The 14460-nt window shown below is 45.1% G+C and overlaps 1 protein-coding gene across 1 annotated transcript in view; it reads left to right on the plus strand.

Moving 5' to 3' along the window:
- Positions 1-9795, plus strand: part of LOC134439288 (protein unc-93 homolog A-like) — an 11593-nt gene extending 1798 nt beyond the window's left edge. Inside the window, exons 2-9 of the mRNA XM_063189190.1 lie at positions 1951-2132; positions 2399-2495; positions 3084-3222; positions 3882-4007; positions 5609-5820; positions 8215-8350; positions 8555-8686; positions 9560-9795. Of these exons, the coding sequence (XP_063045260.1) occupies positions 1951-2132; positions 2399-2495; positions 3084-3222; positions 3882-4007; positions 5609-5820; positions 8215-8350; positions 8555-8686; positions 9560-9795 (1260 nt within the window). The remainder of the gene's footprint in view (positions 1-1950; positions 2133-2398; positions 2496-3083; positions 3223-3881; positions 4008-5608; positions 5821-8214; positions 8351-8554; positions 8687-9559) is intronic.
- Positions 9796-14460: the final 4665 nt, after the last annotated feature.

The following is a 14460-nucleotide window of genomic DNA, read 5'->3' on the forward strand; positions in this document are numbered from 1 at the left end:
TGAGTGTGATCTACGCTGCTCTCACCGTGTGTGTGGCAGTAACGTGCGCTGGTCTTTATTGCTGGTGAGGCACTGACTTTTCCAATATCAGATTTTCAAATATACAGCTACAGTAGGCCTATTAGTAAATATTTGCCAAATAGGTCAACCGATAAGTTTCATATGTCATGGCTTTCTTAACATAAGGTAGGCCTACACATAGGCGGCGCTACAGCAAGACTGTTGGGGAAGCTAAAAAAATAATAATAAAAAAAACGTCATCGGAGAAACGGAACATTTCCATGCGCAACTGCAACACATATCCATTCTCTTCTCTGCTCTACCCTACTGTTAAAACGGCTTGCCATATGCTCGTGCCGTGCGCCAATGGAACTCTCAAACGCGACAGGCACACACACGCGCGCGCGCACACACACACACACACACTGAAGGCAGGGGAGGAAGACGGCTAGTTGCCACACCATGGACTATTATCTCCCAAAAATGTCTCGAGCAATCAAATTATACACCCAAATGTCCACACCTTTGTTTCTATTGACATTTTCATGCGCAATGTCACTCCATCAGACCGGTATCAACTCGCAATCAAACTCGCAAAACTAATGACTAGGCAAAATGCGCACACACCGGGGGGAGACAGGAGAGCAAATTTAAGAAGCCAGCTGATTGACCATAGGTATATTACCATGGCCAAAAATATCATATGGGTCTATCATATCCAACAGACATATCAGATGTCAGTTTTGCAGCCCAAATAATACAAATATGCTGTGATTTTGAATTTCTAGTTGAAGTAGCTTGTAATGATGTAGTTCGCTACATTTTACAGATGGAGCTAGCTTAATATTTCTATTGGATGTAGCTTGTCTAGTGGAGCTAAATGTTAGCTTACTACTAGGTTCTACAAGTAGCTTGCGCAGCCAGACACTGTTCTCGCTGCCTCGCACTGTACACTGTTCACTCCAGTCACACGCAGATGCCCAACAAACACAAGCGAATCTACACACATCACATTACATATGGTAACTAAACCACCCGGGCAGCCCACCATGAATTCAGGAAAGGTGTGCATTTTTGAAAGTGGCGTTAGCTTGGTGACAGGATAGCACAGGTGCTTTCCTTTTGAAGTGAGGACGGAAGACAAGTAGACAACATCGATAACAATATTGCCACCAAATAGTAAACTCAGTGCTTCGGCGAGCAAATCAGTGGGAAAACTGATTTCCTACCTTATTCTGTCCTGTTAATTCCTGTTACTTGAAGCTCTTAGTTTCGTTATGAAATCCACTTCCATGGTAGCAGTCAAAGTGAACAAGCTAGCCAACACTAATGACACGACCGACTGAACTTCAGATTCGCTATGACGTAACTGCCAGCAAGACTCTCAATGCCAGAATGAGATTGCGGCCAGACTGCTGCTGGCCTCACCACTGTATCTTTCAGTGGGCGTTATGCCAAAGCGTTCAGAGTAAAGAAATGATAATCACACGAGTGCACACACGAGTGCACACCATACATATTTCTATTAAGTGTATAAAAACGTTTAATACAATATTACCAGGTTGCATACACAGAACGAGCAAAATGGCGCATGCGCACAAGCTTGTTAACGAGGGATTGCGCAATCCGGCGTGAGGCAAGCTAGGAGTTGCCCCAAATTCAGCGTATTGGGAGCAATTTGACATGAAATGGGAAAATATTACGATTTTGGTCACGAAAATGATTGAAAATTATTGAAACTGTTTAACTACTGCACAAATGGAAAACAATAGTTATTCTTGTTACTATTATTCATATTTACTGCATCTCATCATTCTCATAGGGTTGGTGAGGCACTGCCTCCCCTGCCGTATTGGAGCGCACGTGCCTGGTGTGTGTGTGTGTGTGTGTGTGTGTGTGTGTGTGTGTGTGTGTGTGTGTGTGTGTGTGTGTGTGTGTGTGTGACAATAGAGTAGTCTGAATGCTGAGCAGGGTCTGGGCGTGGCGTCCCTGAGTGTGATCTACGCGGCGCTCATCCTGTCGGCCATTTTGTTTCCGCCGCTGCTGATCAAGACTCTGGGCTGCAAGTGGACCATCGTGGCCTCCATGGCCTGCTACGTCACATACTCCTGTGGAAACCTCTACTCAGGATGGTACACAGAAACACACACACACACACACATACAGTTGCTAGGAATGTCTCTGGTTTGCTCGCAAATTTAACAATACAAATACATTTGCGAGCAAACCAGAAAGTCCATGGATCAGTGTGGGGTCAGGGTCCTCGCTCAGGGGCAAGAGAGTGAGATAGGGAGTAGAAGGGTGGGATTCAAACCTGCAACCCTTTGGTCCTCCTCTGTATCCAGACGTACCCTGATCTCCTCACCTCTCTCTCTCTTTCTTCTTCTCTCTCCTCCAGGGAGACTCTGATTCCCACCTCTGCAGTGCTGGGGCTCGGTGGCGGCCCCTTGTGGTCAGCCAAGTGTACATACCTGGCCCTGACCGCCCAGCGGCAGGCGCGGAAGGAGCTCACGGGCGGAGAGGACGAGGAAGAGGAAGAGGGAGGCAAGAAGGACACACATGGAGAGGACAAGGAAGACGTACGCAAGAAGGACACACATGGAGAGGACAGAGGAGCGGAGAATGCTGATGCAGAGGACGCCGGCGCCACAGGGGCAACAGACGGCGGAAACAGCACGTGCAGCAGAGAAGGGAGCAGTAGACATGTTCAGGAGAAGGAGAGCATGGACGGAGGGGAGGGCAACAGCACCACCAGGCCAGGGCAGGAGGCCAGCACTAGCCACCGAGCTGAGGAGAGGGAGGGCAATATGGAGGGCAGTAGAGAGGGCAGAGAGGAGGGTCACAGCAGCAATGTGAGTTGGCGAGCTGAGGAGAGAGAGGGCAGTAGACAGGGCAATATGGAGGGCAACAGCGGCAGAAGAGGTGTTGAAAAGACGGAGGGCAGCAGAGCTGTTGAGGAGAAGGAGGGCAGCAAAGGCAGCACGGGAGAGGACAGCATTGGCAAGCGTAACAGAAGTGTTGAGGATCAGGATAAGGGCCATGGGCAGGGCAATATTGACGGCCATAGGGAGAGTAAAAGAGAGGGCAACAGCAGCAGTGTGAGTGGTCGAGCGGAGGACCTGCTGACTCAGTATTTTGGCATCTTCTTTGCCATGTTCCAGTCCGCCGCCATCTGCGGAAACCTGCTCTCCTCAGCCATCTTCAGCCAGGACACACACATAGGTAGGTATCATGACACACACATACGCTACTCTGTAACGGACACACACACATAGGTATACCATACACACACACATAGGTAGGCAATGATGACACACACACACAACGCTGGCGACCTGTTCGATTCCGGCCCGGGTCATTTGCCGATCCTTTCCCGACTCTCTGGGGTCAGCTGTGGTTCAGTGGTTAGAGCACTGGGTTGGCAACCCAAAGGTCCCGGTTCATTGCCCGACCGGACCACGGCTGAAGTGCCCTTGAGCAAGGCACCTAACCCCCACGCTGCTCCCCGGGCGCCGCTCAGCAGGTAGCCCACTGCTACGGACTAGTGTGTGTACTTCAATGTGATTCACTAGTCCAAGTGGGATAAAGTGCAGAGGAAAAAAATCCTGTCTCTCCTCCACTGTCCTGTCAGAAATAAAGGCAAAAAAGCCCTAGTATATAAAAAAACATGAATATCCGCTCCCAGCTGATATTCCTGACATTCCAGAGCAGGCCCTGCAGTATTGTGTGGGGTCGGTCACACATACAAAAACACACACAAGTCATGTTTCGTAATGCTACTACACAGTACTCTGTGTGTGTGTGTGTGTGTGTGTGTGTGTGTGTGTGTGTGTGTGTTTGTGTGTGTACGTGCCTGTATGTGTGTGTGTGTTTCCTACCAGCTGATATCCCAGAGGAGGCGTTGCAGTACTGTGGGATTGGTCAGTGTGCCGACGAGTTCATCCAATCAGGCAACGTCACTCAACCCGACCAGAAACTGGTCTACACGCTCATGGGCTGCTACATCGGTGAGGACACACACACACACACACACACACACACACACACACACACACACACACACACACACACACACACACACACACACACACACACACACACACACACACACACACACACACACATCATGTATAGAGTGTAGTAGTACCCAGAGCCATACAGAGGGGAGAATCAGGCTCCATCTCCGCTGTGTGCTAGGGCCGACTTCCTCATTAGCAAAATTAGCTGTTTTAGCTTCTCAGTACTGCTCAGCATTGCGAATGTTAGTGCCTAGTAGTGGGCGTAGCACACAGCAGATGCAATGCAGGGAATATGACCACACTTGCTGTTCGTAGTAATAACTTCAGATTAACATCACAGATTGTAAAACTGTTGTGATTATCACCACCGAGACAGTTGATAGTTTACATATTTGTAGTGATTACCCCGCAGTATAGTTCGTTAGTCCTTATTTTTGGCTGTTAATGTGGTGGTTCTATGTTGAGTCTATAGGAAGACAGTCGCTTTAGGCACGACCTTATCTCGTTGAAAGGCGGGGCTGCAATTTAATTCCTGGTCCTCCAATCGCGTAACTCTCCCCTCTGTATGGCTCTGGTAGTACCCTTCGTAACTAAGGTCATCCTACACCATCCACCCCTGGGCTCGAACCCACAACCTCACAGCAAACTCTGGCATGGGATGCAGACATGCTAACAAGTGATCTAAAGGTTAACTGGAGTAATGCCCATACTTTGTATTGTAAGGGCAGTGGTTCTCAACTTGTTTTGAAGAAACACATCATAAGCCAGCCATAGTCTAGGTCTGATAGTAGTGCCCCTCTGGGATATATAAAATAACAATAATAGTTGTGATGTTAAGAGATGCAATAGATTATATTACAATGCCATTCTTAAAGGGGCTCCAGGTAGGATTTAAAGTTTAATTAATCCTGAGTCAGCCTGTGCTTATGTGAGTCATTAGTAAGTGAACGATGGCTATCACAAGCACTTCCACGGTCCGCTGTCAGAAAACCCCATATGCAACTTTTGACAGCGCAGGACCGAATGAGTATCGTGAGAAACACTTTTCATTTGAAACATCGCTTTAGATACCGTATTCAGATTTGTATCAACTACTGGCATTCCGTGATCTCACAGCGAGTTTATTTGAACAGCATTTTTTCATTACGGTGTAGATTTTGAGACAGGCAAGCCACGGGTACTGTGCAAATGACATCATCCTACCTTGTGCCCCTTTAACTAATGGGTTTGTTTTGATGTACATTCGTTATTGAATTTTTTGAATATCAGTTTTTAAAAAACACTGTGCTAGAGTGATGTTATCCAACCCCTTTGTGTATGTATGGGTATCCTCTGTGTTATAAACTGTGCTAGAGTGATGTATTTCCTCTGTGTTATAATCTACCGTAAGGCACATTTATTTGTATTGTGCATTTCATAGAGACAGTTCAATGTGCTTCAAATAAAAACAGAAAAAGGAAAAAAGTTAAATCTGCCGCAGTACGGTAATCTACAGCATGGGCTGCTACAGAAGGCCTAATGTTATCCAACTCCTCTGTGTAGGCATGGGTCTGGTTGCCATAGTAATGTTATATAACTCTTCTCTTCAGGTATGGGTCTGGTTGCAATAGCAATAGTGGCTTTCTTCCTGGATGACCTAGATGGGGGCGTGGCCAAGGAGTTCCGTGGGAGTGGTGAATCGTTACGCAGCATTGTCATGGCAACCATGCGACTGCTCAGCGATCGCAAGCTGCAGCTGCTCATCCCCATGACGATCTACAGCGGCCTGGAGCAGTGCTATCTCTTTGCAGAGTTCACCAAGGTGAGGACAGGAAGTCTCAACGCATCACTTCCTCTGGCCAGAGTTCAACCTAACAGTAGACATTCTGTCCAATATGCAGACTTCATCCTCGGCCTGTGCTTGTGGTCTCCTGTTTTGCTGATGCTCCGCCTCCGTGGAGAAACCAATACACTTTCCCTACAGTCAGCCTAGCCTCAACAACTTCTGCAGGACTATTCTTCATTCACCATACTGACTGGAAACAAGAAAATGACATTAGTATTGCGCTCTTGCGAGATATAGATAAAAATAAATTTCTGTCGTCAGTGACGTCATCGAGAGGCCACAAGCAGGCAAGTGAGCAAGGAAGGGCGGGAGTCCGCATAGAAAGAACCTTAGATGCTGCGTTTACCACTCCTTTGGGCAGTCATGGGCAGGGGCGCAACTACAGTATATGCGAAGTATGCGTTGCAGGGGGGCGCCAGAGAGAGGGGGGCGCCAAAGAGAGGGCGTTGGAGGGCGCCAAATAATTATTAAAGCGATGGTTCGGAGTAGAATCACCCTAATGCCATTTGAACCGTGACACCCATCCACCTTTACACCCGAAGTGTTTTCTGCCGCAGGCTTACATCAACAGAGTTGCCGTGTTATTCGATGTTTATTCCGGATAGCTTGACTCAAGCACATATGGATCCTGGGCACCGTCTCCAAACTTTCCCCACAAAAATAACATGTCATGACACCAAACTTCTACAGTATAACAAATGTGGTTTGTACTCACAAAAAGATGAATTTGAAACTTTGTACATAGTCCAGGAGTTTATTAGTAACAACACACGAGACGATTAGCTTTTCTGCTGCTAAACATCCGTCGACGTCACTTCCTCCAGCTTGGACTGTCCACTTATTGTAAGGTTTGTGTTTTAGTCCACAGCCAGGATATATGCACGAGTGTGGCATCGTCTTCTATTTATTAAACGTGGTAAAATTTAAATCCGAAGTGGTTAATTTCTAGTTGTAGCACAAGCTGTCTTTTTGAGTTTTCCGCCTTCCGGACTCACGTGTATTTGTTTCCATCAACAAAGTCCCAGCTGGAGGAAGTGACGTCGACGGATGTTTAGCAGCAGAAAAGCTAATCGTCTCATGTGTTGTTACTAATAAACTCCTGGACTATGTACAAAGTTTCAAATTCATCTTTTTGTGAGTACAAACCACATTTGTTATACTGTAGAAGTTTGGTGTCATGACATGTTATTTTTGTGGGGAAAGTTTGGAGACGGTGCCCAGTATCCATATGCGCTTAAACATCGAATAACACGGCAACTCTGTTGATGTAAGCCTGCGGCAGAAAACACTTCGGGTGTAAAGGTGGATGGGTGTCACGGTTCAAATGGCATTAGGGTGATTCTACTCCGAAGTTTGGGAGGGGTGGGGTACCAAAATAGTTCTTGCATATCCCCCCAGAAAGGAGTAGTTGCGCCCCTGGTCATGGGTAAGCAGTTAGGGCGTCCGACTTGTGGCCCAAGGGTTGCTTGTTTGACTCTCAACCCGCCAGGATGGTGGGGGAAGTAATTAACTAGTTCTCCCTCATCCTCCCCCATGACTGGGGTACCCTGACCATGGTACCTTTCCTCTGCACTCCTCACTTGGGGTGCTGTTTGCACGGGTGAGGCCTAAATGCAGTTTCATTGTGTGCAGGGAGTCTGAAGAAGACTGTTGAGGTCGAAACGTTATCCTGCCATGAAAAAATAAAATAGAACAAAAAGGATTCTAAGTGTGCGGACTTCAGTTGCCCTTCGTCCTTCACCTTTCCCTGGGATGTGCACAATCCTCTCCTTCAACTGTTTCTGAAATGTGCACTAGTTATAAGGCTTAGCCATGACACCAAGTATGTGTTTCTGAAAATGTGCATAGTTATAAGGGCACATGATACCAAGTAGGTGTTTGTGATCAGCAATTCCAATCAGGAAATCACATTTTCAAACTTGAGAGTTGAAAATGCTTCAGACTCATGTTGTTCTATTTGCATGTTCTGTGTATAGAGCTATACACATTTTCTGTATCATCTTCTGTGTTACCGCCATGTTACATACACATATTCTATATACATCTAATTCTAAACTGGTGTTCTATGCCCACATTCTGTGTCCTCTCTATAGAACTACGTCACCTGTGCTCAGTGTTCTGTCTTCTCTCTATAGAACTATGTCACTGTGCTCTGTGTTCTCTCTATACAACTATGTCACCTGTGCTCTGTGTTCTATGTTCTCTCTATAGAACTACGTCACCTATGCTCCATATTCTGTGTTCTCTCTATAGAGTTGTCACCTGTGCTCTATGTTCTCTCTATAGAACTACATCACCTGTGCTCTATGTTCTGTGTTCTCTCTATAGAACTACGTCACCTGTGTTCTATGTTCTATGCTCTCTCTATAGAACTATGTCACCTGTGCTCTGGGCATCCACTTCATCGGCTACAGCATGATCTGCTTCGGAGCGTGTGACTCCGTCTGCTCATTTGTCTTCGGGAAGATAGCGCCATTCACCGGCAGAATGGCCCTCTTTGGCCTGGGTATGATTCATAAGCAAAATGGTCCTCTTTGGCCTGGGTATGAGTCATAAGCAGAATGGCCCTCTTTGGCCTGGGTATGAGTCATAAGCAGAATGGCCCTCTTTGGCCTGGGTATGATTCATAAGATAATGGCCCTGTTTCTCCTCACTGAGATGCTACATTCACAGAATGACCCTGTAATGTTTGTGTGTGTGTTCATACCAGCCGCTTTGACCAACTTCTGTTGCATCATGGGACTGCTGTTCTGGCGTCCGCACCCCGACCACTTCGCCATCTTCTTCCTGGTGCCAGGACTCTGGGGGATGGCGGACGGCGTGTGGCAGACACAGATCAACGGTGAGGCACAGCCAGACACATAGCAGTATAGTACACACATATACATCATAATGTACACCCCACTCAACATACGCATAGACACAGATCAATGGTGAGGCACAGTCAAACCCTACTGTAATCTACAGTATACACACATCACATAACATACAGCGGGGGAAAAAATTGAGAGACCATTTTGAATTACCATTTGTAATTTTCTGCAATTAAATGCTGTAAATGACAATATTTTCTTCCGAAATTCAAAAATAGTCGGTAGTTTGTAGAATGAAATAACAATGTTTGTTTTACTCAAACACATACCTATCCATAGTAAAATCGGAAAAACAAAAAATTTCGAAGTGATCTCTCAATTTTTAGCGCAGCTGTCTATAACATATAACATATGAGATATAAGCTGTTAACTTATTGCGAGGCGAGGAAAGGTGAAGGCATAGAACAGCCCGATGCTGCAGCTGAAGGGATAGTGGCTGCCGAAGCATAGGCATACCAACAGCACCAGAATCTAGCGGCCAAGATAGGAGCTTCTCTATTGGAACCTTCTAACTTAGATGCGCATAGATTCTTCGTTTGGAATGCTGAGGGTATATCATATGTATGATTTCTACAAGGTTTTCCCGTAAATACCGTTAGACGCTTGACTTCATTAGGTGTTCCATTTCAGGGCAATAACAGATACCTTGTCAGCCAATCAGAACACATTTTTTCTGTTCACCTGGTGATATTGTGTTATATGTAGCCTACTACACTCATCACATTACATACATACACTACATTATTAGTAGCCTATAGATTCCACATTCACATATAATTGATAGGCCTACATACATACTAGATGTGCATCTTACATGATATATTCACATCCATTTGTTACAGCTATGTATGGAGTTCTCTTCCCCGACCACAAGGAGGCCGCGTTTGCTAACTACCGGCTTTGGGAGTCGGTGGGCGCCTTGCTTGCCTTTAGTTACAGTTCCCACCTGTGCCTGTCCACCAAGACCTACCTGCTGCTCTCCTCGTTGGTCCTCTCCATGCTCACCTACCCCCTGGTGGAGCTACTGGCCCGGAGGGAGGCGCGGTACCGCTTAGTTAGCCAGCCTGTGCCCTCCTAGTAACGCAACACCTTTAGCGTCGCTTCTAGTCAAGCCAAGAGCAATACCTATATTGTTCCGAAAAAAACGGGAACTCCTCCCACTTTGGCAGGAAGCAAACAACCATTAGCAAACTAAGGAAGGCGGGTCAACCATGCCATTTTGGAAAAGTTAATTGTTGCACGTAAGCTCTTGGTCAGACCAAGTCTCAAAGAGATTTGAAAGTCGATGATAATCAGGCTACCGCTTAGTAGCAGCAGAGAATCTCTAGTATGGAGAAGCCTCACTGGCAGAAGTTATTCGTTTTCGCCACTTAGCTATGTACCACCACAGACAAGTGAAAAAATGAATGGGTTTCAATGGAGCTGCCTTCAATAATATATATTCTTTCTCATTGTATATTTTTTTGCCCTGAAATATTAATATTCAGTTCGAAGTTAATCCTAAAAAGAACTCATTGGAGTATTTTTTTAAATTGTTTGCGCCACTAGATCATTATATACTGGGTTAGCAGGCCTAATCCATAAACATTAACAGAATGCTAGCCAGTACAGGTCGAAATCGTCTGCCCTGACGGAAAAACTGGACCTGGACCTTTCCCTGCTCACCTACCCCCTGGAGGAGCTCCTGGTCCAGGGAGAGGTGCAGTACCGTTGAGGAAGCCAGAGGAGTCGCAGTTCACATTACTATCAGAGGGGGTGCCAAAGACTGAAGTTTGGAGTAGCCTATCTTTCTCTAATAGACGATCGTTGATTCAGATTCAAGATTCAAGAATTTATTGTCATTGTCAGAAAGGCAACAAAATTGTGTTTGGGGTACAATACTTACAGTAGTAGCAGCAGGTTTTCAAGTAAAGTGCAATAAGAGGTAAAAGTGACACCAGTGCTTGACCCCCCTAGCCCCCCCCCATCCCACTTAAAGTGCAGCAGAGATTAAGTGCATAATACTCGACACACACACACACACACACACACACACACACACACACACACACACACACACACACACACACTAGAGGTGCTCCGATCACCATTTTTTGGGTCCGATCACCGATACCGATCACCAAAAATCTTTATCTGCCGATTACCGATCATTGCCGATCACAAAAATGATTTCCTATTTTTTTAATAGCCTATTAATTATCCTTATTGAATACCATTTCTGCCCATAAACCAATCAATCTTAATTTGCACATGTCTATTATTAGGCTATTATTATTATTATTATTATTATTATTATTATTATTATTATTATTATTATTATTATCTTTCAGACTAGTGTTGGTAATACAGTCTACAGTATTAATCAATGTATAAGTTATTGCATAGAATAACTAAACTATTTAAGATTGAATTGAAACTGAAACATTACATCAAATAGTCTTCCACATACGAGAAAAAAACAACCTGTCGCTTTAAATGAGCAGCCTCGTGAGGAGAGCCCCTCCCCTCTCTGTCACCGTCCACAGTTGCAGTGCTCCACTACCGTTCTGAATCTCTCTCTCAAGTTTTAACCACATATGTCGCCGTTAGGTGTTTCAGCGACTATCAAACTAATCGACTGACTGCCAATTACAACTTTGAAAACAATAATTGACATGTTTGTGCTGACAACGTGAAGTTGTCGCGTGCTGACCAAGGCAACTACACAGGTTATAACGTAACATGGCTCACTGGCGAGTACTCAATCGCAAATTACATTGTCACTCAGGTAAACGGCGCATGGATCGGAAAATGTGATAACGTGTACTAATAATTATAAATCATAATGTCCATCCAAAGCATGTCCTTTTATGCTTCTTTATTGTACACACTAGCACAACTATACAACATGTGTCTTGTCTGTCTAATGTCTAATCCATGACTAATCAGTTACCTTATGTTCCGGTCTATATGTATTGTATAGGTGACAATGGGTAGTTATCCCTCTTGTGGCATGGGGGTAGTACTACATATTAAATTACTCAGGATACTACATCCCTCCCCTCTTAAGTTTAAAGCACTTCAGTGAAATTAAACTATAACACTATTCACTATGTCACCTTCACATTAACCTTACTTTGGCTATAACAGTGAAATTACATATATACTCAATTTCAATAACAACTTAGAATTTCTTAAAATAATGAAACTCTGTTACTTTACTTCTCTTAAAGGTTAAAGTTCAAATGCAAACAATTAACTAAAAAAACTCTTACGGCAATGTTTGTTTACAATGTTTTTTTCTAACTAGGAAGGTTGGGTAGACTGCCAAGCCTTCCAGTGTATATCCCAGAGCGTATTCTGACTCTTTCTTGAGGGACTACACTTCTAAATAGTAAAGTCTCTCAGATGAGCAGGAGCCTGTCTGGTGCGCACAGATCTACGCAGCACAGGTGTCTGTTGAACTCCTGTCTCTGGCAAATGTTCAGCTGGAAGAGGAACCTGGGCTGACTCAGCAGGCTGCTCAGTCACTTCCCCTCCTACTGAAGTTGGAACGACCGGGTCTGCAGGCACGAACTCCACTGCTGGCGCTGGCAACTGCATGCTGTCAGGCTCTCCTCTCTCCTCAGGACTGGACATGTCAGTTGATGATGCGTGACGCTTGCGAATCTGGTCGACGTGACGTCTCATCACGCGTCCATCTCCTGTCTGTACTGTATAAGATACAGGTCCAGTGTTCTCATCGACTACTGCTGGTATCCACTTGGGACCATGGCTGTAGTTACGCACGTATACATCATCTCCAGATGCGAAACTTCTCCACTTGCTGTGTGCGTCATGATGTTCTTTTTGTTTGAGTTGTTTCTTACGAATCTTTGACTTCACATCAGGCAGCAGAAGATCAAGTGTGGAACGAAGTCTTCTCTGCATGAGCATTTCAGCGGGAGACAAGCCAGTAGTACTTTGTGGTGTAATTCTGTAGTTGAACAGAAATCTGGCTATTTTTGTTTCCAGTGTATCTCCTTTAATTTTCTTGATTCCCTGTTTGAATGTCTGAACAGCTCTTTCCGCGAGACCGTTGGAGGCGGGGTGGAAAGGTGCGGATGTTTTGTGCTGTATTCCATTCTGTTTCAGGAATGTCTCAAACTCTTGGCTTGTAAAGCATGTTCCGTTGTCAGATACTAAAGTCTGGGGTAAACCATGTGTACTAAAGCACTGTCTTAGCTTCTCAATAGTCACCTGACTTGTTGCACTGTTTGTTTGGTATACATCAATCCATTTGGAATGTGCATCGACAATGATCAGGAACATCTTTCCAAGGAAGGGACCTGCATAATCGATATGCAGTCTGCTCCAGGGCGTTTCAGGCCACTCCCAAGGATGAAGCGGCGCCCCTGCAGGACACTTCATGTTTTCTCCGCAGGTGAGGCAGGACTGAACTTCCTCCTCAACTTCAGAATCCATTCCTGGCCACCACACGTATGAGCGTGCTAAGCCTTTCATCCTGGACATGCCTGGGTGTGTGGAATGCAGTTGTTTCAGTATGATTTTCCTTCCTTTCTTCGGAATCACAACTCTCGACCCCCATAGAACACATCCATCTTTCACACTCAGTTCTAGCTTTCTCTTACTGTAGGGTCTGAATTCTGCATCCACCACCTTTGGCCATCCTTTCATGCACCAGAGTAACACTTGTGACAGTGTCTGGTCTTTGGCTGTCCACTGTTTCACCTGAGCTGTGGTGATAGGCGGATATTCCATCACATCCAGCATAAGGACTTGTTCGTTGTCATCCTCTTCCTCTGTGTGTGGCAGAGGCAACCTGCTCAGTCCATCTGCGTTTCCATGCTCTTTTCCTGGTTTGTATAGGATTTTGTATTCATACGCTCGTAGCAAGGTTGCCCACCGTTGCACTCTCGGCGAACACATTTGAGGAACTGGCTTCTTCTCATGGAAAAGCGATATCAGCGGTTTGTGGTCAGTGCTGATTGTGAACATTCGTCCGTAGATGTATTTGTGGAATCTTTTTATTCCGAACATGATGGCTAAGCCCTCTTTATCCAGTTGCGAGTATCGCTTCTCGGCTGGTGTCAGCGTGCGTGACATAAAACCTAGGGGTTTCTCACTGCCATCTTCCATGATATGGGACAATACGGCACCTACTCCGTATGGTGAGGCGTCGCATGCGAGTACCAATTCTCTGTCTGCTGAATAGTGACTCAGGACTTTGGCTGATTTCAGCATCTGCTTTGACAATCGAAAAGCATCCTCCTGCTCTTTGTTCCAGGTCCACTGGGACTTGTTACACTTTGACTTTGTGTAAGCGAATTAAATCAGACACACACCGGAGCATAGTTTTCCGTGGCTTTACTTCATGCTGGTCAACGTAGAAGAGAGGACCTTACATCCCTACTACACAGGGTCAAGGGGAATAACGTATGACGTGCTGACGTCATCCTCAGTACATGACATCCCCTCCTTTCTTGGATTAAAACTTTACCCAATGTACTAATAACAGTTTAACACTCTTAACACTATTAAGATATCTCATATTACCTTCAACATAAATCTTATCACAGTGGCACTGTTACAGTCCACAATATCTGTACCAAACTCATGGATTATCATTTACCATTAACATTTTCAAAATAAACCTTCTTCCAAAACATTCTCAGAATAACCCTTTTGTTCCTTTAACTCATAGAACCATTTCTACTTCAGATACTATGCATTCAATATCAATTGCTGAACATATTCAAAAATG

Source organism: Engraulis encrasicolus, chromosome 22 (assembly GCF_034702125.1).
Source record: "Engraulis encrasicolus isolate BLACKSEA-1 chromosome 22, IST_EnEncr_1.0, whole genome shotgun sequence".
Lineage (NCBI taxonomy): Eukaryota > Metazoa > Chordata > Actinopteri > Clupeiformes > Engraulidae > Engraulis > Engraulis encrasicolus.